At 45.1% G+C, this 27,104-nt stretch overlaps 1 protein-coding gene across 9 annotated transcripts in view; it reads left to right on the top strand.

Annotated features, from left to right (window-relative positions):
• The window catches only part of PRR5L (proline rich 5 like), an 88,048-nt gene that overhangs the window by 12,414 nt on the left and 48,530 nt on the right, over nt 1-27,104 (top strand). For 4 of the 9 annotated variants that reach the window (XM_032282319.1, XM_032282317.1, XM_032282313.1 and 1 more), the window contains 2 exons: nt 12,405-12,693; nt 15,170-15,250. In XM_032282319.1, coding sequence (XP_032138210.1) covers nt 12,530-12,693; nt 15,170-15,250 — 245 coding nt within the window. In that variant the 5' untranslated portion in view covers nt 12,405-12,529. Of the gene's footprint in view, nt 1-1,910; nt 2,110-4,855; nt 5,455-7,749; nt 7,930-12,404; nt 12,694-14,251; nt 15,058-15,169; nt 15,251-27,104 lie in introns of those variants that run through there. The other 5 variants (XM_032282314.1, XM_032282316.1, XM_032282315.1 and 2 more) reach the window with 5 other exon arrangements.

Genomic DNA, 27,104 nt, shown 5'->3' with positions numbered 1-27,104 from the left:
TGAAGAAGGCAATGTTGTATATAAATACTAATACTCATTATAGCTTTTTGGGCCCCTACTCAGCGTCAAGCTATGATCTAGGTTATCTCATTTTCATCTTAGCAACATGTACATAAGCATTACAACCATTTGACAGACAAAGACACTGAAATTCAGAACATACGAGGAATGTAGGCAAGTCACCCAGCTAATAAGCTGTAGAGGCTGGATTTGAAGCCAAGTTAGTCAGATTTCAGTACCATGTTGTTTACACATGGTGAAGCCCATGTAATTTTTTTGTTTGTTTGTTTTTGAGACTAGGTTCACTCTTGTCACCCAGGCCGGAAAGCAATGGCACCATCTTGGCTCACTGCAATTTCTGCCTCCCGGGTTCAAGCAATTCTCCTGCCTCAGCCTCCTGAGTAGCTGGGATTACAGGCATCTGCCACCACATCTGGCTAATTTTTGTATTTTTAGTAGAGACGGGGTTTCGTCATGTTGGCCAGGCTGATCTCGAACTCCTGACGTCAGATGATCCACCCTCCTTGGTCTCCCAAAACGCCCATGCAATTTTAAATGTTGGTGTTCTGAGCCGACACCTGCTTATGATTCCTGTATCTCAGCAATGATGCCTCACACACAGGCGGCTCATTTACTCATTCACATAATATCTATGGAATTCCTGTTTCACTCAGCCCTGTGCTAAGCCCTGAGGATGTACCTGAGAACATGACATAGTGCCTGCCCTTATGGACCTCACGAAGCCATAACAAATAGTTCTGTAGTTATTTATTCAGACAGATTATGACAAGACTACAAAGGAGGTGGGGAGGGTGCTCTCTGGGGTAATGGAAACTAATCGGGGTAAGGAGAAAGGAGGATGGATCTGAACAAGTGAAGGTGGGCTATAAAAGGGGTGCAGGTTCGAATCTGGACAATTGGATGGGAAATATTTCACATAGAAGCCACAGCACACGGAACAATCCTGGGGCGGGGCAGAGCAGGTGCAGGTGGAAGACATGAAGGAATGCCAGCGAGGGGAACTGCAGAGTGGTGAGAAGTGAGGCTGCCAGGATGGAGTTTGTGAATTTATTCTAAGACTTGTGGGGACCATCTGAAGGCATTGCAGCAAAAAGTGACATACCGTTGTGGGCTATGGACTGTTGGGTTCTAGTCCCAGCATCCTTTCTCATAAGCTGTGTGACCTTAGACAAGTTAAACACTCAGCTCCTCCATTTGCTTCTCTGTAAGCTGGGGCCGGTAATAGCATGTACCTCCTGGTGCATGTCAGGTCAGACACAGATGCTTCCAAACAAGCAGGTGCTTTCATGTAGTTTCGAGCGCCATATGATGTATGAAATACATGATGCATTTTAATCCAGTAAACATGAATACATTTGTTTTCCCCAAATGTGATGCATTCTGATATTTTCTGTTCTATTTCACTAAAAGCCAAGGCCCTCTAAGCTCATTTTTAAAATTCTGAGATAATACATGTTAACGGCCTGCCACACAGTTGGCAGTCAGTAAATGGTGCTATCATGATCATCAAGCTTGTCATTAGAAAGACCATCTGACTGCAATGAGAGAATGGCTCAGTTGAGTTGGACTGATCATTATCTAAATCCTGGTGGTGTGGAAGGACACTGGGTCATTCCTGTGTTCATGGCCCAGGGAAGGATTTGCATGCTGGGCTTTCTGACTGCAGAAGCTTCTGAGGGTTATGTGTAAAAGAGGCCATCTCTCTTGTTTCCCTGGGAACTAGTGTCTCCTCGTTTTCCAGGCAGTCACATCAGATGGCATGGCTGTTTTCTTCGACTTCTTCGTTATTTACACTCAGAATGGCTTTTTCCTGGAAGCCTCAGAGTTATTATAAGCCACCCACTTCTTTATTTTAAGTTGTTGGGCCATGATTCTACTTCCCTTTTCAGAGTCAAAGGTTGGAGCCCTAGTGGAATTCATTTGCATTTTCCACTAAGTGGAGCATCCTCCTCTACCCACGGCCCCAGCAGGCAGGGCTGTGCCCCATCTCCATGCCCTGGCTGTGGCAGCTGTGAGAAGAAACTGAGATGACACATCCTTTTTCTCCAAGAAACACACCATGGAAGTTTTTGAAGAAACCCATGTGAGGTGAGTGTTAACAAGACCAGTGATACCTTCCAGTAACCCTGTCACCACCTCCGAATCTCCTGGACCCAGGGCCTGGGCTTTCCAGATAACTGAAGTGAATCTTTTCAGCATCAAAACTTTTAAGTTGCTTTTGAAAGGAATTTTTCTAAATGCAAATGACATTGGTCCTTCAGAAAGAAATATGGACCAAAATTCTAGTTTCTCTAACTCAGAAACATTGGATATAGAACATTTCTTTTAATTTTTAATTTTTGTGAGTACTTAGTGTTTGTATTTATGGGGCACATGAGATATTTTGATACAGCCATTCAATGCGTAATAATCACATCAGGGTAAGTGGGGTATCCATCACTTCAATTCTTTGTGTTACAAACATTCCAATTATACTCTCAGTTATTTTAAAATAGAGTTGACTATAGTCACCCTATTGTGCTGTCACATACAAGGTCTTGTTAATTTTATCTAACTATATTTTTGTACTCATTTGACATTCCCCCTCCCTCCCACCACCACTACCCCTTCCCAGTCTCTAGTAACCATTATTTTCCTATCTCCATGAGTTCAATCATTTTAATTGCTACCACAAGTAAAGGAGAACATGTGAAGTTTGTCGTTCTGTGCCTGGCTTATTTCACTTAACATAATGATATCCAGTTCCATCCTTGTTGATGCAAATAACAGGATCTCATTCTTTTTTTATGGATGAATAATACTCCATTGTGTATATATACCACATTTTCTTTAACCATTCATCTTGTTGATGGACACTTAGATTGCAGAGAGATCTTGGCTATTGTGAATAGTGCTTCAGTAAACATGGGATTGCAGAAATCTCTTTCGTATTCTGATTTCCTTTATTTTGGGTATGTAATCAGCAGTGAGATTGCTGAATCATATGGTAGCTCTATTTTTTCTTTTTTGAGGAACCGCCAAACTGTTCTCTATAGTGGTTGCACTAATTTACATTCCCACCAACAGTATATGAAGGCTTCCTTTTCTTCACATCCTCACCAGCATTTGCTGTTGCCTGTCTTTTGTATAAAAGCCATTTTAATTGGGGTGAGATGATATGTCATTGTAGTTTTGATTTGCATTTCTCTGATGATCAATGATGTATTAGTCCATTTTCACACTGCTGTAAAGAACTACCTGAGACTGGGTAATTTATAAAGAAAAGGGTTTTAATTGACTCACAGTTCTTCATGGCTATGGAAGCCTCAGGAAACTTACAATTATGGTGGAAGATAAAGGGGAAGCATGGTGGGCAGAAGAGAGAGAGAGCGATGGGGGAATCGCCACACTCTGATGATCTAAAACCATCAGATCTCGTGAGAACTCACTCACTTTCATGAGAACAGCATGGAGGAAGCTGCCCCATGATCCAATCACCTCCCACCAGTTTGCTCTCCTGACACATGGGGATTATAATTCTTTTTTAAATTATTTATTATTTATTTATTTAGTTAGTTAGTTTTTAAGAGACAGGGTCTCGCTATGTTGCCCAGGCTGGAGTGCAGTGGCTATTCACAGGTGCGATCCCACTACTGATCAGCATGGGAGTTTTGACCTGCTCCGTTTCCAACCTGGGCCAGTTCACCCCTCCTTAGGCAACCTGGTGGTCCCCCACTCCTGGAAGGTCACCATATTGATGCCGAACTTAGTGCGGACACCCAATTGGCATAATGCACTATAGCCCAGAACTCCTGGGCTCAAGCAATCCTCCCACCTCAGCCTCCTGAGTAGCTGGGACTACAGGCATGTGCCACTGCGCCAGGCAGGGATTATAAATCAACATGAGATTTGGGTGGAGACACAGAATGAAACCACATCAAATGATGTTGCACATCTTTTCATATACCTGTTTGCCATTTATAGGTCTTCTTTTGAGAAATGCCTATTCAGATATTTTGCCCATTTTCAAATCAGATTATTATATTTCCTTCCTAAAGCATTGTTTGAGCTTATATGTTCTGGTTATTAATTCCTTATCAGAAGGATAGTTTGCAAATATTTTCTCCCATTCTATGGATTGTCTCTTCACTTTGTTGATTTGTATCTTCTGCTGTACAGAAACTTTTTAACTCAATGCGATCTAATTTGCTCATTTTTGCTTTGGTTTCCTGGGCTTGAGGTGTATTACTCAAGAAATCTTTGCCCAGTCCAATGTCCTGGAGAGTTTCCCTAATGCTTTCTTTTAGTAGTTTCATAGTATACGGTCTTAGGTTTAAGTCTTCAACCTATTTTGATTTGATTTTTATATATAAGACAGAGGTCTAGTTTCATGCTTCTGCATATGAATATCCAGTTTTCCCAGCACCATTTATTGAAGAAGCTATCCTTTCCTCAATGTATGTTCTTGGCACCTTGGTCAAAAATGAGTTCACTATAAATGTATGGATTTGTTTCTGGGTTCTCTATTCTTCTCCATTAGTCTGTATGTCTGTTTTTACGCCAGTACCATGCTGTTTTAGTTACTACAGCTCTGTAGTATAACTTGAAGTTAGGTAATGTGATTCCTCCAGTTTTGTTCTTTTTGCTCTGGAAGACTTTGCCTATTCTGGGTCTTTTGTGCTTCCATATAAATTTTAGAATTTTTTTTTCCATTTCTGTGAAGAATGTCATTAGTGTTTTGGTTGTGGTGCATTCAATCTATAGATTGCCTTAGATAGTACAGACATTTTAACAATATTGATTCTTTCATTCCGTGAACGTGGAATGTCTTTCCATTTTTGCATGTGTGTCCTAGAAGAGGCAATTTGGACATAAAGAGAAACATCAAGGGCATGAGTACACAGAGAAAAGATCATGTGAGGGCATGGCTACGAGGCAACCATCTGTAAATCAAGGAGAGAAACCTCAAAAGAAATCAATCCTGTTGACACTTTGATCTTGGACTTCTAGCCTCCAGAACTGTAAGAAAATAAATTAATTTCTGTTGTGTAAGCCATGCAGGGTGTTTTGTTTTGCTTTGTTTTGTAGTAGTTTGAACAGGCTAATACAGGGGTATTAGTAATGGAGGCCATAAAAGAAACCATAGGTAGCATTTATCAAGCACTTACTGTGTTCAAGGAGTATTCTAAACCCTACTTGAGTCATCTCATCCAATTGCTTGCAAATCCTAAATTACCTGCTCAATGCCCTACAGGAAGTGATGACACCAGCCTGATTCAGGTGCCTTTTCTCTCAACCTCCACTGCACCTGTGTCTAGCACCTGTACAGTTCCAGGAACCATGCAAAGTACTTCATAGAAAATCTTTCTAGTCATTACAACTCTCCAAGGTAACTCTTCTATTCCCATTTTTCAGATGTAGAAGCTGCGGCTCAGAGGTGTCCATGGTCACACAGTGAGTTTATTAGTTTCTTGCGGCTGCTATAACAAATGACCACAGCTTTCACGGCTTCAAACACCAGAAATTTATTCTGTCACGGTCCTAGAGGCTAAAGTGCAGAATTAAGGTGGAGCAGGGCTGTACTCCCTCTAGGGAAGAATCTGTTTCTTTTCTCGTCAGCTCCCGTGGCTGCATCACTCCGGTCTCTGCCTCTGTCTTCACAACACCTTCTTCTCTACGTGTGTCTGTGTCTTCTGTGTAAGGCCGGTTGCCTCGTCGGGACACGCCCACCTCTGCACTTGGCACCTAGCTCCGCCGCATGGCTCCCCTGGAAGGCTCCAGCTGATGCAAGGCTCCTCGCCGGTTCTCCCACCGGAAAACCCGCCCCGTCTCCATCCCGCTCCCCTGGAGTCAATCAGAGCACCCAGCTGTTGCTTGCTCCTCCTAGCCATAAAAACCCCACGCCCCAGGAAGTTGGTGCGACTTCCCTGGCCCCTTTCCTCGGGACCGTGGAACCTCGCCCAGGAGCTAAATAAATTGGCATTTCATTTTCTTATACTGGCCTCAGTTTCCTCATTTTAAACTCGGCAATAACCCTTACATTCTCCTCTTCCGTCTCTAGTACCTTGTGCATCACCTTTGTAAGGACACGTGTGATTTCATTTATGGCCCACCTGGATAATCCAGGACCAGCTTCTCTTCTCAAGATTCTTACCTGAATCTCCTCTTTTGCCATATAAGGTAATATTCACAGGTTTTGGTGACAAGTGAATGTATCTTTGTGGAGGGTGGGGAGATGTTTTTCTGCCTACCACAGTGAGGGAATGGCAGAGTGATCACTGATTTTAGGGTTTATCTTCCCCCCAAGCCCCAAGTGATAGACACCTGTGGCTGTACATCCTTCAGAGCTATAAACATTACGCTTCACAATATCTTTTCTGCAATGCTATTTCTAGGCTGTGGTGCGGGTGGTTGTTAGAGTGATAACTAAGAATTTTTTGGCCTTTTGATTCAGAAGTTCCTCTGATGAGAAGGCACCCTTGTAGGGTCATGGTCATGTTGTCCCTAAGACCCACAGATATGCTCATTCTTTACAGCAACCAGAAAAGGGGAAACTCCTTAAATATTTACCCATAGGGGATTGGTTAAATAAAATGTAATACCTCCTAAATGGAATAGTCAAGCTATATTAACATAATAAAGTAGATCAATATGCAGTGATGTGGGAAGATGGCCATGACGTATTATTAAAAGGGAAGAGGGCCAGGCACAGTGGCTCACACTTGTAATCCCAACACTTTGGGAGGCCGAGATGGGTGGATTATGACTTCAGGAGTTCAAGACCAGCCTGACCAAGGTGTTGAAACCCTGTCTCTACTAAAAATACAAAAATTAGCTGGGCGTGGTGGTGCATGTCTGTAATCGCAGCTACAAAAGAGGCTGAGGCAGGAGAATCACTTGAACCTGGAAGGTGGAGGTTGCAGTGAGCCAAGATCATACCACTGTGCTCCAGCCTGGGTGACAGAGCGAGACTCCGTCTCAAAAAAAAAAAAAAGTAAGAAAAACATTACTCATTCTTATTAGAATATTAATTAGAATGTGTATGTGCACGTGTATACAGCTATTAAAAATTAAATAAAATTAAAATTGAGTTCCTCAGTTGCACTAGCCACATTTCAAGTTCTCAGTAGCCATATATGGCTAGTGGCTACCATATTGGACAGCACAAATATAGAATATTTCTGTCATCTCAAAGTTCTGCATGATAGATCTGCTCTATGCTAAGTGGCTAGAAAGAGGCCTTTCACTTTGTATGTTATAGAATTATGTGAATGCTTATATACCAAGTATGCTATTATCAGAAAAATAGGGCACATAGAGTTTCCAAGGTAACCTTCTATTTCTTAAGTAGGTACTAGTTTATTATCATTACTTACTAGTTTTTTAAAATAGAAGCAGGGTTTTGCTCTGTTGCCCAGGGTGGAATGCAGTGACATGATCAGAGCTCACTGTAACCTCAAACTCCTGGACTCAAGTGATCCTCCTGCCTTAACCTCTTGAGTAGCTAAGAATATGGGCAAACGCTACCGTGCCTGAATAATTTATTTTTCTTTTTTGTAGAGACAGGGTCTCACTACATTGCCCAGGCTGGTCTCGACCTCCTGGACTCAAGCAATCATCCTGCCTCAGCCTCCCAAAGTGCTGGGATTATAGGAGTGAGCCACTGTGCCTGGCTTATTATTATTTAAAATGTGTGTGTATGAACTTTTAAAGTATGTTTCATAATGAAAATGTTTTGAAATTATATAGGGAAAAAGGAATCTCCTGGCAGGCACAACAGTGAGCCAGGCGTGAGGCTGGGAGGCTTCCAGCTGGGGCTGGGTCCCTCACCTGACAGCTTTCTAGCTTTGGCCAAGTCAGGCACCTGCTCAGGCCTCAGTTTCCTAATTTGTGACAGACTGTCTGCTCCACCTGCCTTACAGGACTGAGGTAAGACTTAGAACCACAACCATGTGTGGAAAAACACTTTCAAACTAAGGAATTGCTACACAGAGGTGAAGGGTCAGTAAATAACATCATGAGTTATCAAAGACCTAAGGAGGCAAGCGTGAGTGCCCTGTGACCAGGATGTGGGCTCCGTGCCTGCTCCTCAGTGGAGTATTTCCGATGCTACTGAGGTCACCAGAAGCAGAGGGGGCTGTCGTTGTATCCCCACTGCTATCATGGCTTGGCAATTTAGAAACAACTACCACAATGTGATTTTATTTATTTAACGAGCTCTTACGTAGCACTTATTTGTCAGGTACGCTTTTGAGTGCTTGACAAATATTTACTCATTTAATCCTCCTCCAACCCTGAGGTAGTCACTCAGGGTTATTTCATGTGGGAGGAATTTAAGGCTCAGAGAGGTCAAGTAACTTGATCAAGGCCACACAGCTAGTAGGGAGTATGTATCTAACTAAGGCAGCTGTGCTTTCTCCTTCCATCCTTTCTCACCATCCTCTTGCCCCATGAAATGTGGTCACAGAGCTCCTCATGCCAGTTTATTTATCTCAGGGGCATGAGATTAAACTTTTGATAAGAAATTTAGTTCCTAAGTTGGTAGCTTCAATTCTGGTTTTCTGGCTGAGTTTGGTAGCATGGAAAAGCAGGAATGGGCTGGGAATGAGGCACCAGTCCCTCATTAGCTGTGTGACTTTGGGTAGGTTACTTAACTTCTCTGTTGTTCAAGTGGTATTTTGTGAGAGTTGAGTAAGTTTATGTATTGTGACAATGCCTGGGTTCATGTCAGCCAGGTAGCCAATGCCTCCTTTTTTTTTTTTTTTTTTTTTTGAGAGAGAGAGAGAAGCCTCACTCTGTCACCCAGGCTGGAGTGCAGTGGTGTGATCTCAGTTTACTGCAATTCCTGCCTCTTGGGTTCAAGCAATTCCTCTGCCTCAGCCTCATGAGTAGGTGGGACTACAGGCATGCACCACTATGCCCGGCTAATTTTTGTACGTTTAGTAGAGACAGGGTTTTGCCATGTTGGCCAGTCTGTTCTTGAACTCCTGACCTCAGGTGATCCGCCTGCCTCGGCTTCTCAAAGTGCTGGGATTACAGGCATGAGCCACTGCACCCAGCCTAGCCGATGCCTTCTTAATTCTCATCTTTTCCTTCAACCAGTGAGTTTAGACTTGAGAATACAGAGGTGAATAAAGCCCAATGCCTGTCTTCAGGTTTGCAGAATGGCCTAGGTGGGAGCTGGGGAACACGGTCAATCAGGCGTCGAAGGACAGCTCTCACCAGTCCTGCCTCTCTTCTTGCCTTGAGGACCTTGGAAGAGTTTCTTTGCTTCTTTGTTGTACCTTTGCCACTTGTAAATGGGGCCTGGATTGTCCCCACTCCAAGGCCCCGTCTGTTCTGTCATTTTCTGACTTGTCACATTTAGGTCAGGACAGGCCTGTGTCTGCGGGGTCAGGGCTGTAGCAGGTGAACCCACGGTGTATCAGCGTTTCCCTTTAGGCCACTCTTGTCAATGCTCCTAACAGCCTCCTCCTTCCTCCCTGTGGTACTCTGGGGAGGTCTCTTGGCTCTGCCCCAAAGTAGGAATGGTGGAGACAAAGACAGCTTCACATTCTCTTCACCTGTAAGGACTGAGAGTGGCGGATTTGGGAGGAGAAAAATGAGTCAGTGGCAACTCGTGTGTGACTCTGCAGTTTATCTGAGGCTGCCAGAGCCACAGTCATAGTTTTTGGCTGAAAATAACCCTCATTTAAGAACGGTTGCCCAGGTACTTTGCTGGACTAGGAGGCCTGGGGACACTAACTGAGAAGTCAAGGGGGACAGGAGCCAGCCTGTCATCCTCAGTGTCTCACAGCCTCCTGGAGAAGTGGGTGTTTTGGCAGGAAGGTGGTGGGTAAACACCTGAAACGACCCATTCTGTTCTCTTTTCTACTTCCTCGTACCAGTGCCATGGAATGAAGGGCAGCTCCATTACCTCAAGTTTAAGATCCTCATAAAGGGAGTTAATATCCTGTAATTACACAGGTGAATTGCACTTAGCAGGCCCATTTGAAGAAGGGCAGTGAAATGGATCCTGTCTTAGTAGTGTGACCTTTACTGGGCAAGTTAAACCCCCAAAGCTAGCCAGTTTAAGGATGCGGAAGGACCTTCTGTAGCTTTATTTCTTCTTCACCTCATTTATTGATTTGTGTAGATCTTTCAAAGTTGCAGTGGCATTTATGAAGCTGCCGAGGCCTTCTGAAGCTTAACAGGCCTGTTGATAAAGTTTAACAAAACTTAAAATTCTGAGCATGGGGTGAGCAGCAAAGACCATACAAGAAAACAGGACATAAGTCTGCTTTCCATTAAAAAAAAAAAAAAAGATAAAAAAACGTTAAGTCAGGCACAGTGGGTCACGCCTGTAATACCAGCACTTTGGGGGGCTGAGGTGGGTGGATCACAAGGTCAGGAGTTCAAGATCAGCCTGGCCAAGATGGTGAAACCCCATCTCTACTAAAAAAAAAATACAAAAATTATCCAGGCGTGATGGCAGGCGCCTGTAATCCCAACTACGTGCTGTTTCCTTCTGTCCTTCACTCTCGTGAATTCTCTAAAACTCACTTTTTAAGTCATTCATTTAGACTTCAGAGTCACTAAAAACTAAGAGACTGAAATTACAGGTCCAAAAGGAGGCTGAGGCAAGGGAATTGCTTGAACCTGGGAGGTGGAGGTTGCAGTGAGCCAAGATCGTGCCACTGCACTCCAGCCTGGGTGACAGAGCAAAACTCTGTCTCAAAAAAAAAAAAAAAAAAAAAAAAAAGAAAGAAAGAAAATGTTAAGAGACAGGACAAGCCATTTCTTTTCCACCTCTTTGTATTACAAGTTCCTTGTTGTTCCTGTGCCTGTTGCCTGCAGACTGCTGCTGATACCTCCCGTGCCCTCTCGGTGGCTTACCTCTGTGCCCATCTGAGTGGCCTAACTCACTCTTCTGACCACAGCAGCATGTCTGATTCGGAAGTGAGACTTCAGTTCCCCCTTCTTCAAATGCTAACCAGCTGGAGCTGCAAAACGTTCTCCCCTGGCAGCCTGAAGGTTGACTTAAGGCTAGAATATCTTTTTCTTGCCTCATTAGTTTTTGGGACATAACAGAGTTAGCTGGTAAGAGATGGCAGTGAAAATACTTCCAGACTAAACCTAGTAAACCCCCAAGTAAAAAGTGGCTGTGAGATTCATGGTGTTTCCTTCTGTCCTTCACTCTGCTGAATTCTCTAAAACTCACTTTTTAAGTCATTCATTCAGACTTCAGAGTCACTAAAGACTTAGAGACTGAAATTATGGGTCCAAAGGTACTGAGGAAAGACAGAAATTCATCTGAATGGAAATAGCCAGTCCTTGAGGCCCTTGGCTCTGCCATGCTACCGGGCATGTCACTTGGTCTCATTTCGTCTCTCACCAGTCCTGGAAAATGGGCATTAGTAACAGCTGAGGACTTTAGACTCAGCGTGTCCAAAGTCATACAACTTGGGAGTGGCCAAGTTCAGACTCAAACCTGCAGCCACTGCCTTTAACCATGAAGCCATGAAGTCTTCCCAAGAACTGCTACAACGGGACAGTGTTCTTGAACCTAACCCTGCAGGGTTAGTAGGTTTAAATAAGCAGAGAGGAAAAGGAAGAGAATTCTGGGCAGGAGGAGCAGTTGGTACGAGCAAAAGCGTGGGGGAAGGACTATGCATGGCACACAGCAGTGCCTGCTGGTTGCAAGCTCCATGGAGCAGGGCACCATGGCCTCTGGAGCCATCTTATATCTCCCAGTGCCTGTGCATAGTAGCTGCTCAATAAATATTTATCGCATGAGTGAATACTTGAAAAGACAGTTATCTTCTCCATAGACTGAATCCCCTGAAGTCAGGTATTTGGTCTTAGAAATCTTTGGATGTTCTACAAGTCACAGTGGTTATTAAACAGCAAACACTCAATGAGTGTGTCCTGATAAAATGAGGGAAGGAACAGGTAAGGGAGGGTGAGATTTGCCTGAGTGACGAGACACTGATACTTTGAGGAAAACTGAGCAATATGCGTAGACTGCCATGGTAAGGGTGTATCATGGAAGGTCATCAATGCCAGGATGAGGAGATCTTGTGTCCTCCTTGAGACATTTTTTAAAAATCCACCTCTTACTGCACAACATCATGGACCACAGGACCCAGGCGGTGCCCCCACTGATGGGTGCATATTGGAACCAGGGTCTAGCACTGCTTAGAAATCATTTTTCTGCCTTAGCCTGGCCCCATTGTCACTGTCTTCCCATTTGAGGGTGGCCACACTGTTACAACCAAAAAGAGACCGGTATAAACTTGTGAATGGGAACCTTCTAGATCCCGCCATTGTTTTGTGGGTAGTTAGGCTGGAAAGTCCCAGCCAGCTTCCTGTAATAGGTGTTCTCAGGCCAGGAGTTCTCAATAAAAGCTGCCCTCTCTTTTCAGGTGTTGGCTACCTTTGTGGTTTTAAGAAAACCTGAGAGCGTGAAGGTAGCCCCAGGAGAAGCCCTTTCCGAGGGCATTCGGAACCTTCCCATCCTAGAGGTGAAGCTGAACTGCCACCAGGACTTATGACCCGTGGCTTCGCTCCCATTCTGCCCATCGAGTTCCACAAGATGGGCTCCTTCCGCAGGCCTAGACCGCGCTTCATGAGCTCCCCCGTGCTCAGCGACCTTCCCCGATTCCAAGCAACTCGGCAGACTCTGCAGCTGAGCTCCAGCTCAGCCTGGAACAGGTGAAGGAGGCCGCAGGGTGTGGGGTGGAGGGTTGCCAAGGGCCACAGCAGGGAGGGAGGCACCTGGGGGCTGACTGAGCTGCTGCTGATTCTGGGAAGGTTGTGATTATGGAAGTAAATGATGGGGAAAGCAAGTTTTCTCTTTTTTTCCTTTTTGTAGAGACAGGGTCTTACTCTGTCACCCAGGCTGGAGTGCAGTGGTGCAATTATAGTTCACTGCAGCCTCAAACTTTTGGGCTCAAGTGATCCTCCTGCCTCAGCCTCCCGAGTTGTTGGGACTACAGGTGCATGCCACCACGTCCTGCTAATTCAAAAAGAAAATTTTTTTAAGAGATGGGGTCTTGCTCTATATACTGCCCAGGCTGGCCTTGAACTCCTGGCCTTAAGAAATCACTCCCACCTCAGTCTTCCAAAGTGCTGGGATTATAGGTGTGAGCTACTGTACCTGGCCAAGAAAGCAAGTTTTTTTTTTTTCTTTTTCTATTTTAGACCCAGTCTTATTCTGTCTCCCAGGCTGGAGTGCAGTGGCACAATCTCGGCTTGCTGCAACCTCTGCTTCCCAGGTTCAAGCGATTCTCCTGCTTCAGCCTCCTGAATAGCTGGGAGCACAGGTGGCCACCACCACGCCCGGCTAATTTGTTATATTTTTGGTAGAGACGGGGTTTCACTGTGTTAGCCAGGATGGTCTCTATCTCCTGACCTCATGATCCACCTGCCTCGGCCTCCCAAAGTGTTGGGATTACAGATGTGAGCCACCACACCTGAACAAGAACAAGTTTTTTTTGTTTTTTTTTTTTACTTCCAGGTGTCTGTTAGCTTTCTTTGTTTTAGTAGCCAGAAAATAGACCACTGAGAGCCTCTGGCCTGTCAGAGTCAGTTTACCAGACTGGGACAGTTGCACTGGAATTTATAGTCACTATTCATGCTCATTAGTCACACCTGAAACTGTCAGAGTATTCGAGGGTGGGCTTATATAAATAATCTTAAGTAATCTACTTCCCATTTGGGAAGATAAAACATGTCTGTGAAAAATAAGAGGCATAAACCAAAGATTATGAAGACCTGTGAGCCACAGGTGCTCGGAAGAGGCGACACAGAGTTTTGTTAGGTGTCTAGCCAACCTCTTGAGCACCAAGAGTTGAGCAGACTGAATCAGCACTATGTCTTACATGCTTATGGGCTACTGTTTTTCAAATCTTTGCAGATACTGTTTGGAGAAATTAAATGCATCATTACTTTGAAGCATGATTGACTTCTTTGTAGTTTGGGTCATTATGGATATTTTCTTTCCTTTTTTTTTCTTTTTGAGACAGAGTCTTGCCCTGTTGCCCAGGCTGGAGTGCAGTGGTGCCATCTTGGCGCCATTTTCCCGTATAAGTGTGGCTCACTGCAACCTCTGCCTCCTGGGTTCAAGCAATTCTCCTGCCTCAGCCTCCTGAGTAGCTGGGTTTACAGGTGTGCGCCACCATGCCTGACTAATTTTGTATTTTTAGTAGAGATGGGGTTTCACCATGTTGGCCAGGCTGATCTTGAGCCCCTGACTTCAGGTGATCCACCTACCTCAGCCTTCCAAAGTACTGGGATTACAGGTATGAGACACCGTGCCTGGACCATTGTGGATATCTTTAATGAATGGACCCAGAAAGCACGACTCTGATACGGGTGGGGAGAGGGGGCTCCAAAATGTTTTGGTCTTAAATGGATCCCTGTTCTTTAAAGAAAAGGGGGAGGCTGAGGCAGGAGAATTGCTTGAACCTGGGAGGCGGAGGTTGCAGTGAGCCGAGATCGTGCCATTGCACTCCAGCCTGAGCGACAAGAGCAAAACTCTGTCTCAAAGAAACAAAAAAGAAAAGGCCAGGGCCCTTGATAGAGACAAGATGTCAAGCAGCTCCTTTGCTGAAACACTGGGCTGTGGTCCCAGAGGCTGTGGAGTAAGTCCTGACTAACTCTGCTACCGTATACCTCATAGGAGTGGAAATACAAGGGCCCTGTAAGGCTGGCCTGCTGGAAATTCTTCCAAGGAAAGTGCTATTAAAAAGGCAAGGAATTACCGGTTCATGTTAGCTCAAGGCCACCAAGCTTCCCTTGAAGACAGTGGCCGTGAAAGAACCCCAGGCACGGGTCAGCTTCTGCTTGCAGGAAACGCCATTTGGAATCTCCCAGGCCCACGTGGTTTCCTGCGATCAGATCCCACTGCCTGCCCTTCACTGTGGCTGCACCCGCAGCGCAGCCAGCAAGGTGAGGGAGGAAGACCTGCTGGCTTGCAAGAAAACGGGGGCTGCTTTTGAGTTCTTTCGGCTTTGGTCTTCTTTCTCTCCAAGGACGCTGAGGAGGAAACGGAGGATGGATGGAGAGTGTGGCCAGGTTTGTGCCATGAGCTTCCTGGTCACTCCACCCACCTTCAGCCCTGAGCTGCTCATTGAAATGGCCCTAGAAGGGAGATTCTCTAACCGGGGGTTATTCTCTTTTCCTGTAGCGTTCAGACTGCTGTGATCAACGTTTTCAAAGGGGGTGGCTTGCAAAGCAACGAGCTCTATGCCCTGAACGAAAACATCAGGTATGTGGCAGGCCAGACTTGGTGCCATTTTCCCCTATAAGTCTGAGCAGGGACAAAGGGGCTACCCACTTAGGAGACTTACGGTTCTTTTTTCCTGCTTGGTTCTTATGGTTCTTATTGCTGCTTCTGTCAGCTATGCGACTTTCATGGCCGTTGAGTTCTGAGACCTATATCTGCCTAGACTTCTGATCCAGAGAGAATTGTTTGTTCAGTACATAGTGTGTTTTGTGGGGGAAGGGAAAGGGTTGATAGATGGCAGCTGTCATTTATTCTGTAAGCATTTATTGTTCCCTTCCTAACCATTAGGCACCGTAATAGGCAATTTGGCTTAGTGGTTGGAACCAGACTGCTTGGGGTTCTATTGCTGTTCTTCCTCTTACTGAGTGACTTACCGGCAAATATTTGAGTGCCTCTTCGTTGGCCAGGCACTGGAGAGGCAACAAGGACCAAAGACAGACACAGACCCTGCCCTCATGTGATTTATATTCACTGGGAAGAGAATCATTAGTCAACTAGCCACACGTGTGAAATGCAAACGTGTAACTAAGACAGCTACTCCAACACAGCTGACATGATAAAAGCATGTTAGAATGACTTGATTTTTGCCATGGAAGCCAGGAATGGTGTATGTGATGCTGCTGCTGTGATCTGAAACATCCATGGGAGTTACCTAGGTGAAGAGGGCTCCAGTTGGTAGAAACTGCACATGCAAAGTTCCTGTGGTTGCAACGAGCAAGTAACCAAAAGAAGACCCATCCACGTGCGTAGAGCACCAGAGGTTGGATAGTTGTGCCGTCAGGTCTGTGTTTTGGTGAAATGAGAGCAGAAAGTCAGGCAGGGCTCATTGCCCCAGAATCTCCTAGGGATAGGAGATCGATCCATCAGGTCTTTTAATGCCCTGGCATTCATATGTTTCTGGATATGTTAAGTGCAGAACATCAAGGCTAAAGACCCAACCCTGGAGTGGGCAGAACAATAAACAAGTCCATTGTTCTGGTCCTGTTTACAGTGAGTTAAGGCCTGCTTTAAGGTCAGGGAGGTGTTTGAAGAGCTCTACTTTCATTAAAGTCTTTAGAATTGTGTTAAATTTACACCCATGTTCTTGAGTTTCACATCATACTTACATAAATATGGAAAAAGACAAAAGATGTCTAGCCCAAGGCCTCATTTTACAAAGGAGGAAACTGAGGCCCCAAGAAGTTGAGTGATGGGGGCGAAGCTGGGTCAGGCAACCCCCAAGTTGCAAAGCTTCATTTTTCTCCAAGAACTAAAATTCTGGCCTTTCCATGAGGTTCTTTAGTTCACAATAGAAGTATAAATAAATAAAACAGTGACTCAGGAATGTGCTAATTGTTCTTCACTTTGGGAGGCTGATCCTGAAATTGTACTTAAAGCTCTGTTTGTGGACAGCTGGGAGAGGTACAGGCCAAGCCAGATTTCACCAGCCCAAGTAGCCCAGGGACTGCTAACTCAAAAGCCTTCAGTCACCAAGCAGGTCTTCTGAGTGGGTGAAGCTGGCGTGGGTGCCTGGCAGTGAGATCTTGCCCTCTGTCGAAAGAGGATTACCCTGGCAGAACACAGGGCTGCTGATACAACTCTTATTTTCCAAGAACTGGAAATTGGGATTATTATGTGAAATGTTCTGACTTTTAAATGTTGGTAAATAATCCAGACTTCACCAAACATTGGTGCAGGCCAAACAAAACACATCTGTGGATTGAATATGGCCAAGAAGTTACCCTTTTCTAACACCAGCCATTGCATGCATCAGGGAGGCAGCGACGCTTCGGGGTGTTAAGTTGCGGAAAACACTAGGCGCCTTCCTCCTACATCAACACGTTCAACCCTCCCCACAGCACTTGTTATGAGGATATGACAAAGAAGAAAATCATACATAAGAGAAACTAAATAGCTTGTCCAAAGTCACACAGCAGTGAGCAGTGGCATCAGGATTTGAACTCCTTTCTGACTTAGATACCTGTATTAGTCTGCTTGGGCTGCCATAACAAATACCATAGACTGGATGACTTAAACAACAAAAATTTATTTCTCGATGTTCTGGAGGCTGGGAAGTCCAAGATGAAGGTGCCGATCATTCCTGTTCCTGGTGATGGCCCTCTTCCTGTTTTGCAGGTGGCCACAGTCTCACTGTGTGTACACATGACCTCTTTGCATTCGATGGGGAGAGAGAGAGCTGTCTGATGTCCCTCATAAGAACACTAATCATGTGGGCCCTATCCTCATGATCTCATCTGACCCCAAGTATCTCTCAAAGGCCCATCTCCAAATCCCATCAAATTGCGGGGGGCGGGGTGGTAGTTAAAGCTTTGACATATAAATTTTTGGGGGATGCATAGCCATACCTTTGTTCTTTGCACTAGATTGTAGTGTCAGAAAGAGATGTCTTATGTTCGGAGAAGGATTAAGCTGATGGTTCCCGATCTTTTTTTCTGCCATCATTACTTTCTTAAGGTTTCTGGGAGCACACCTCTTATCACGTCCTGTGACTAACACCCCTCCTGTGGAGCATGACACTCCCCCAGCCCTCCTTTCCAGTGCTGGCGTTAGGACGGCTAGATGTTCCTCTGTCTTGAGTGATTTTTCAGATTAGTGGGAAATACATACGGATGAGATTTGAAACCATTTGCTCAGATATAAATTGAGCCCAGAATAAGCCAAAGCTTAAAAAAAAAATCAGAGCTTTCATTCCCCATGTTTCTATACCTTCCAAACTAGCCACACTATATTAGAGAAGGCCAGAGGATGGAGATAGGCTTTCACATCAGAGACATGGAATATCACTGAGGATGTGAAGTATCTCGCAGGCATTGATGTGACCTAGATGTCCCAAGTGGAATACAGCCAGCCCTCCCACATCAGCAAGTGCCTGTGTGGAGGTAAACACAGCTGCCATTATTCCAGCGTCTTAAACACTCACATCGGCTGCTCTCTGGTTACATTCAAATAGACACTTGGGTTTCGATTTTCCTTTTGGAAGACTTGTTTGCAGAATAGATCTATCAACTCAACGTGGTTGAGGCAGGACTGGTGGAGAGGGTGGGGGCACGGGATGGTAGGCATGTCAGAAGGAGATGTGCAAACAGAGAAACCTCAGCTCTTCAGCTCATTTTTCAGTTGTGACAGCCCTGTTGTATGCAAGAGGATTTGTGCTAGGTTTAATAGAATTTTTTTGACTTAAGAGAGCAGTTTCTGGATTCAGAGTCTAGGGATCAAAATTGGGCTAGCTGTGTGACCTTGGGCAAGTAATTTTATTTTCTAAGTTTGTTTTGTCTTTTATGAAATGAGGATAATAACCTCATAGTCACTGGGAGGCTTGAGACAATGCTAAAAGCATCCTTAGTACAGAGTCTGGTGATTTAATAAAGGTTTAATAAATGTTAGCCATATGATGCTTATTATTGCGAACAGCTAAGTGTTAACAGTTATTACTATGAATAGAAATTGATATATAGTAGGTGAATATGATGCATGAGAGCACAGGCCAATGTGATGAATTGCCCCATGAATAGTGCTACTTTGGGTCTTTCTCTGTGTGCAAGGGAGACTGACTCCATCTAAGGTGATTTCCCTCTGTCACTTCTGTGCTTGCCCACTCTGCTACCACTCTATAGCCCTCTCCAGGCTGGGTGTCATGCTCCCGCCTATAATCCCAGCACTTTGGGAGGCTGAGGCAGGAGGAACGCTTGAGCCCAAGTGTTTGAGATTGGCCTGGGCAGCATAAGGAAACATGGTTTCTACTAAAAATACAAATAAAATAAAAAGCTGAGCATGATGATGCACACTGCACTCCAGCCTGGGCAACAGAGCAAGATCCTGTCTCAAGAAAATCTTCTACAACAGTTTGGATGCAGTGAGCTCACTTTGAACTGGAGTCTGGGACAAGATCCTCAAAGAGAGGTGCCTGGAATTGAAGTCTGGGTGAGGCTAAGTTCTTATAAGGAGAGCCAGCTGTTTCTTCTTTCACAAAGAAAAGAACAAGAGGAAATGACTTTCTCAGTTCTCCATTCTACTCAAGCCAAATGGTAATAAACTTTTGGATGGAGTATCCAAGTCTAAGGTCAAAGCCTAAATCAGATTCTTGGGATCACTCATCCCAGCCACCCTGGCCACTTTCTATTTGTGGAGTTAGGCTATACCTGGGAAATACAAATTTATTTAAATAGTAGCCAATGCAAAGGATGCCTGGGAAGATAGATGTCTTATGTAACTGGGTCCTGTAATGCAGTCATTATAATAAGTGGCCTTTCCTTTTAAGACATGTCTTTGGAAATGGACTCAATTTTAAATGTTAGCAGATAGACTTTGAAGCAACTATGTGGAAGAACTTGGGACTGAGGAAGGTCAAGTTCTAAAACACAGTATCGGATCCAAAGACAGGTGTCTCCACATTTTAAGAATAAATCTGTCAGGCCAGGTATGGTGGCTCATCTGTAGTCCCAGTACTTTGGGCGGCCAAGATGGCAGATCACCTAAGGTAAGGAATTCGAGACCAGCTTGGCCAACATGGCAAAACCCTGTCTCTACTAAAAATATAGAAATTATCCAGCCATGGTGGCTTGTGCCTGTAATCCCAGCCAGCTACTTGGGAGGCTGAGGCAGGAGAATCCCTTGAACCTGGGAGACAGAGGTTGCAGTGAGCCAAGATTGCGCCACTGCACTCCAGCCTGGGAAACACAGCAAGACTCTATCTCAAAAAAAAATATATATATATCCATCATAAATATCAGAAATGTCACACCTCAATATAGTAGTAGCCAATGTTGCCCTATGCAAAAGTTAGGGCACATGGTTTGTTGATATGAAAACCGTCAATCAGAATATTTCCTATTGAAACTGCCTTAGGAAGCACAGCTTACACATTGTATTATCTCTCAAGGCAAGAAAATGACTTTTCAGAATAGACGTATTCTGGCTAAATCCCCAGGCATCACAATCTACAATTCTGGCTTCCCTAAATTTCCATCTGTCGGGCTGATTCTGGGAGTCTTCTTCAGTGTTGAATTCTCTGTGGGGTGTTAATGCGGCTTTTAACACCCCTCACCAGCCTCACCCCTGATGTGGCTGCATTTTGGCAGCGGGGACAAGTCTGGGTTAGAGGTTTAGGTTTTGTGAGCCCTTCCGAGAATAAGAGCAGCTAAGCTGACACAGGAGTGCACTCTCCCTAAACAGTCTTCTCTGCCAACTCTTCTACTGATTTTATGTGACCGAAAAGACTTAGAAAAGTGTGAAAAAAGCAAGAATTGATGTTTGCTGGTTCTTTGAAGAACCTGCTTGCCCGTGTTCGTATAAGTGCTTTCAGTCCTTGAGTGTTGGGGTGTGTGTGTCCAAGGAGTGGCCACTGATTGATTTATTCACTTATTGAATGAATGTGGAGTGCTCTGCCCCGTACTGGGCTGCGTTCTGGGGTGGTCACTGAGTAGGTGGTTTGTGTCTTGGAGATCTTACAGCAGGGTGAGAGAGGAACTGGGCAGGCAGTTCTCATAAATGCTTCTAGAGGGGTGATGGTGGAATCCGGAGTGCCGGGGGCATGTGAAGGATGGGCGACTTAGGAGAAAATGATACCCAAGTTGAAATCTGAAGGGGGAGCAGACAGAAAGGGCAGTTGAGGATCTAACATCCTTGCCACCACCACTCACTCTATACTCTCTTGCCTCCTCTGACTCCCCGGGAGGACTTTTTCTCTGTAGAATAAATGCTCAGAGATGAAATAAATTTCCAGAAACCAGAGATGAGTTATCTGCAGCTGGCCTGAGACAGGAAGCACACATTTTCCTTCTCTCTCCAACCACCCTGCCTCTGTTCTTGTTGGGAGGGAGGAGGTGGTGTGAAGGAAACCCCAGAGATTTTCAAGGAAAGAGGAGGTTCCAAGAATTCTGTTTGATCTGTGACAGGTCTGAGTTGAAATACCTTCCTTCTGAGTCAATTGGTTGCCTGAAACCCAAAGGGAAATCCACCTCTGATTTTTCCGTTCCTTTAAGAGTCTGATGACTGAGGGAGAGGGGGACCCACAGTGCGGGAACAGTTAGGAGGGATGGGAGGAAGGTAAGCCTGGATCCAGCTCACAGGCTGATACCATAGATCAATCTCAGGCCTGATGCCATGAGGTAATGATAACAGCAGACACTTGCTTAGCGTTTAGTATGTGCCAGGCTCCAAGTGCTTCATATATGTCAACTCTCTTTTAAAACTCACCACAGTCTGTGAGATAGATACTGTATCCCTGTCTTACAAGGAGGAAGTACAGGCACGGAGAGGCAGAATAACTCACTTGGAGTCATGTAGCCAATAAGTGCCTGAGTCAGGATTTGAACCCAAGCCTCCCATGTACTTAAACTCGTAGTAAGTGGGCTGCAAGAGCCACACAGAGCTGGCATTATCCAGATTTGGGCTTGATGTACCTGGGCATAGGCTCATGAATAGATCACGAGGTAAGGGGGGGACATTGCCTTCTGAAGAGCCTAGTTTGGGAGGGATTAAGATGAGATCTCTTCTTGGTCCTGGTGAGTCTGCTGCTGATGTGTCACTATCTTGTACCTGCTGTGGCTGAGAAACAGACTTGGCTTTCAGGTTAGGAAGGTTATTAGAAATGGCATTGGAAACCCATGGAGTTGGCCCATGTGGTGTTTGGCCTAAAAGTTGTTTAGAAATCTGGAAATCTCACCTAAAACTCCAGGTTTCCGACCTCTTTGGAAAGGTCAGATCTGGGCAGTGGACTCACAGTCTGGCGTGGAGCCTGTCGGGGGAGCTGAGGCCTGGCTGCTGGCTTTAGAGGGACGTTCTCGGACCTCATAACGCATACTCACTCACTTCTCTTCCTTGCTCGCCTGCCCCTGCGGAATGGGGAATACCACTGCCTCATTAGGCTGGCCTCCATTTCAGTTGGGATCTACCAATGTATGGCCCCTGGCAAAGCTCTGAGCATCCATCTCATCTGCAAAATGAGGACACATTCCTACCTGTGAGGCTATTGGAGAATTTGGGATGCTGCCTGCAGACTGCCGAGCATAGTGTGCCACATAACGAGGAGCTCAGTAAATGCTCTTAGTTGGTTTCCTCCTTGTTTCTTACTATTCCCATGGATACCCACTAGGGTGCAGACATGCCCTGAGTCAAGAGTCAAGGACACCATCTCCCATGGGCTCCCATGGAATGGACCAGAGATGGGGGGAGGGGCTTTGTATCTGTCTGTTCCTGCTTACGAGAAGCTGCCTCCTTGAAACATGTCCTATTGCAGAAGTGAGGTGGGTGATTTCAGAACATTCAGCAGTCAGATGGCTGGGCACCGACCAGCTACAGCATTGGGCACAGGACTCTGGAGGACCTCTGCTGTTCCTGGATCTTGAGGCGGTCTGGGCAGATCTTGCCAAAGGGCCAGGGAACTAGGGGCAACCCCTACTTGCCATATGGCACGGAAATATTAACAACTGATACAGTTATTCCAACTCATCTTGGCTAACCTGCAGCTCTTCTTAAAAGCTGCCTCATCCTCTTTAATCTCATATGGGAGGAGAGTTGGGGCAAAGAGAGGGATTTTGGGCTGGGCGTGGTGGCTCATGCCTGTCATCGCAGCAGTTTGGGAGGTCAAGGCAGGAGAATCACAAGGTGAGGAGTTCGAGACCAGCCTAGCCAACATGGTGAAACCCCGTCTCTATTAAAAATACAAAAACTTAGCTGGGAATAGTGGGGGGCACCAGTAATCTCAGCTACTTGAGAGGCTGAGGCAGGAGAATTGCTTGAACCTGGGAGGCAGAGGTTGCGGTGAGCCGAGATTGTGCCACTGCATTCCAGCTCCAGCAACAGAGTGAGACTCCATCTCAAAAAAAAAAAGAGAGAGAGAGATTGGGATTTTGTCACCTTGGGTCTTTCTCGGTGTGCAAGGAAGACTGACTCTGTCCGAGGTGATTTCCCTCTGTCAATTCTGTGCTTGCCCACTCTGCTGCTATCCTGCTGCCCCCGTGTCTCTCCACCAGCTTGACTCCAGCTTTTAATAATGCCTCCTTTACCTTGAAGCCCACAGATGTGGGAAGTTGAGGTGAGACAAGATGGTGAGAAGTGAGATCGCAGGTCTGTATAATAACAGGAAATCCTGTCAACTGGGGTGGTGTCTCAGCTGGTCAGCCTGGGAGGGAGAAAGGGTGAGATAATGTAGACCAGTCAGTGCTTCCCCATTTCCCCCCCATTATGGTTCCTTTTGGCTTCTGGCTGAACTTTATGCTCAGTTTCTCTTTTTGGTCAGGCCTCATGTAAGTGTCCCCTTCACATTACTCCCAGCTCCCCGGCTTCCCTTTTTCTAGCTCAGTGGCTTGTGGTGGTGGTTGGTAGCAGCAGAATTCTGTTTTCAAATGAAACCAGGCATGGAAGTCCAATATGTGAAACAGATGGGATAGGGGCTGTTGAGGCTGAGGGGTTGCTTTCATGTCAGTTCCATGTCCTGGGAATTCTTTTCCCCAAAGCTTTGCTTCCAGCTTCCTACCTTTTAATCCTTTCATCAGCTGGTCTGGTCCTAATATATTACCCTCTTTATGAATTTCTCCTCGGTCCTCAATCCCAGGCATAGGAAATGCTAGTCTGGCTGTACTTGTAGAAAGATGCTGAGAAGCAGCAGGCTGGAATTTTCAAGACCCTGGACTTCATTCACAGTCCTGGGTGAAATTATAGTACCTCACGCTCGCCAAGCTTTGCTGTGGGCCAGGCGGCATTCTAGCAATTTGATGAGGCTTAACCCATTTTACTTGTGCAGCAATCCTGGGAAGGAGGTATCCTTATCTTCCCCACATTCTAGGTGAGGAAATTGAAGTATGAAGAACCAATGAATTTGCCCTGGTCCTTGCTAACAGCAGCTACTAAGTGGCTGCTGGGATGCAGAGCCAGGCAGCCCCAGGCTCCCTGCTCTCAAGACGCGTGTTATCTCTGGCCTGGGCTTGCTCAGGTCAGTTTTCTTGTGTATTAGAAGTGGGGATATCATTGCTGCTTACAGTTCTATTTTAGGCTTAAATGTGGGAACACCTACACTGTTGACAGTGGTGTCTGGCACCTAGCAAGTGCTCAATAAACTTTTAATCAGAGAAAAAATGCCACGCTGCGTCCTAGGAGCAATTTGTTTATTGTTCATTATGATGATGATTACTGTTTGTTCCAAGAAGTAATTGCTTTTCTGTTGACAGGGCAGCAACCCTAGGAAAGAATGAGAAAAGCAGAAGGGAAGCTGCCAGATTCTAGGCCTGAGCCTTGAAGGAGATTATGCCCTAGGTATTAGGAATCAGGATTTTTATCTTTCGTGCATCTAGGGAACCACAAACCACAGCCTCTTTAATTTGGCTGTCTCTCTCCAGGTTTTATCTTCTTCCTTGTCTTTTACAAATTAAATTGGTAAAAGTGAGTACGGCTACAGGGTGAATTGTCCCACTGTGATTTTGGCCTAGATATCTAATGCCTTGATATTTTTTACTCTCAACATTTGGGATGAATCTCCTGTGCCCTCTAAGAGAGCGGCCCAGTCACTCCCTCATGGGGCACAGGAGAAACCATTGAGCTCTGCTTCTTCCTTGTCTTCTCGCACCCAGAACCATGTCTAGCACATGACAGGTTTTCAGTAAATGATTAAGATTCAAAGAATTAATTAATGGGGTCTCCACCCTGAGTTCCTTCTTTTTTTTGGCGGGGGGAGGGTGAGTTTTAAGTAGGGAAGCGTCTGCCAACTTCCACTGGAAATGGTGTATTGGGACAGAGGTGTGGAAAATCCCTTTCTCTCAATTTAGCTGAGACAAGAATAGAGTTTTTTTCGGAAGCATTCTTTCCTTGTAAACCAATGCAAGCAGAATAAGCAGAGTATAGGCATGGATTGTAGATTTGCAACATGACTCAGCCACAGTTTACTCACAGGCTGGCGTTGCCAGCACTGCTGTGGACTCCTCCCCCCCGCCCCCCTTTCCTCATTTCTTCACTCTCTGTATTTCTGGGAACAAGGGTAACTGGGTTACCAGTTTGAGGCAGGTCTGGATTGGTGGGTTCCCAGGACTTGTGGGATTCTCTGTTAGCTGCTATCCACCCCAATTCCTGATGTTGTGCCCTTGATAGGGACTTCCTCCCACGATTCTTTCTCGGGCTTCTGGCCATCCTGCGGTAACCTTGGTGGTGTTATTAACTTCATGATCTTAAAAATTTGTTTCTTAACAGGATTGTATTAACATAGTTCCAAAATTTTACACATATAGCAAGGGTATACAGTACAATCTCCCACCCCTGTATCCTAGAAACCAGTTTTCCCTTCTCTCTTCCTCAAAGATAAATATTAGTAACGGTAGCTTATTGGGTATTCTTGCAGCGTTTCTTTATGTGTATATAAGGAATATGTATGGAAACACAGCTGATGATACTGGGTTCTTTATACAAGGTCTGGGACTGGACTGGGGCCTGGTGATGTGGTATGGTGTCTGCAGGGCAGTGTCTTCCTCAGACTTCAGGGAATCAGGTCAGCTAAAGTGTGTCATTGCCTTACATAATTTCCAGCAACAGCTTCAGGCTTCTCCAAGGCTTTATGTGTAGCCATGTAGAAGAAGACACAAAAGCCCAGTGCTTTTTCACACATGATTTTAAAAAATGCATATGTGGGCCGGTGCAGTGGCTCATGCCTGTAATCCCAGCACTTTGGCCAAGGTGGGCGGATCACTTGAGGTCACAAGTTTGAGACCAGTCTGGCCAACATGGCAAAACCCTGTCTCTACCAAAAATACAAAAATTAGCTGACAGCAGTGATGGGCGCCTACAATCCTAGCTACTCAGGAGGCTGAGGCGCAAGAATCGCTTGAGCCCATGAGGTGGAGGTTGCAGTGAGCTGAGATGGCACCACTGAACTCCAGCCTGGGCAACAGAATGAGACTCTGTTTCAATAAAAAACAGTTAATTAATTACAAAAACAAGGCTGGGCATGGTTCATGCCTGTAATCCCAGTACTTTGGGAGGCTGACGCCAGCGGATCATGAGATCAGGAGTTTGAGACCAGCTTGGCCAACGTGGTGAAACCCTGTCTCTACTAAAAATACAAAAAAATTAGCCAGGCGTGGTGGTGCACGCCTGTAATCCCAGCTACTCTGGAGGCTGAGGCAGAATTGTTTGAAACCCGAAGGAGGAGGTTGTGGTGAGCAGAGATCACACCGTTGCACTCCAGCCTGGGTGACAGAGCAAGATTCCATCTCAAAAAAATAATTAATAGTAAATATATAAATAAATAAAATGCATAAGTGTTCTATGTGTTTAAAAATCAAGGAGCTATATATTTCAGTTCTAAGGGCCTATGGAGAAACCCATTCATATAGTAATACAGACTTGAACAGCCAGTTATAAGCATGGAATTGACCAACAAATGTGTTAGTGTTATGTAAACTAAAATGTATATTCTTATTTTTCTCTTGTCATTTTACAAGGTACCCTGTTGTATGTATACATTGTTCTGTATCTTGCATTTTTTCTCTACTTACTATGACTTAGATCTTTCACATCCTTATTTGGAGCACTTCTTCACTCCCTTTTTTAATAGTTGCATAGAATTCCATTGCCTGGATGAACAATCTTTTTATTAGCATTTTATTGGTACACATTTATGTTGATTCCTACATTTTGCTGCAGTGAAAAACTCTGCACAGATATGACATGTAACCCTGTCTAACTCATAACATGCCCAGACAGAAGGCAGGATTTTGTAAGCGATAAGGGCAGTGCAGCTTATTGATTTGACCACCTAGAGCAATTGAATCTTGACTTAAATGATTAAGTAAGGTCTTTTCTGTTCAGATAACTCCATGAACAGTACCTTGCAGAGAAGGTTTTGCATTCT

The sequence above is a fragment of the Sapajus apella genome, unplaced genomic scaffold (assembly GCF_009761245.1).
Source record: "Sapajus apella isolate SASKATOON/1434 unplaced genomic scaffold, GSC_monkey_1.0 scaffold14, whole genome shotgun sequence".
In the NCBI taxonomy this organism is placed as follows: domain Eukaryota; kingdom Metazoa; phylum Chordata; class Mammalia; order Primates; family Cebidae; genus Sapajus; species Sapajus apella.
The sequence above is the reverse complement of the archived record's forward strand: the minus strand, read 5'-3'. Positions and strand labels throughout refer to the sequence as shown.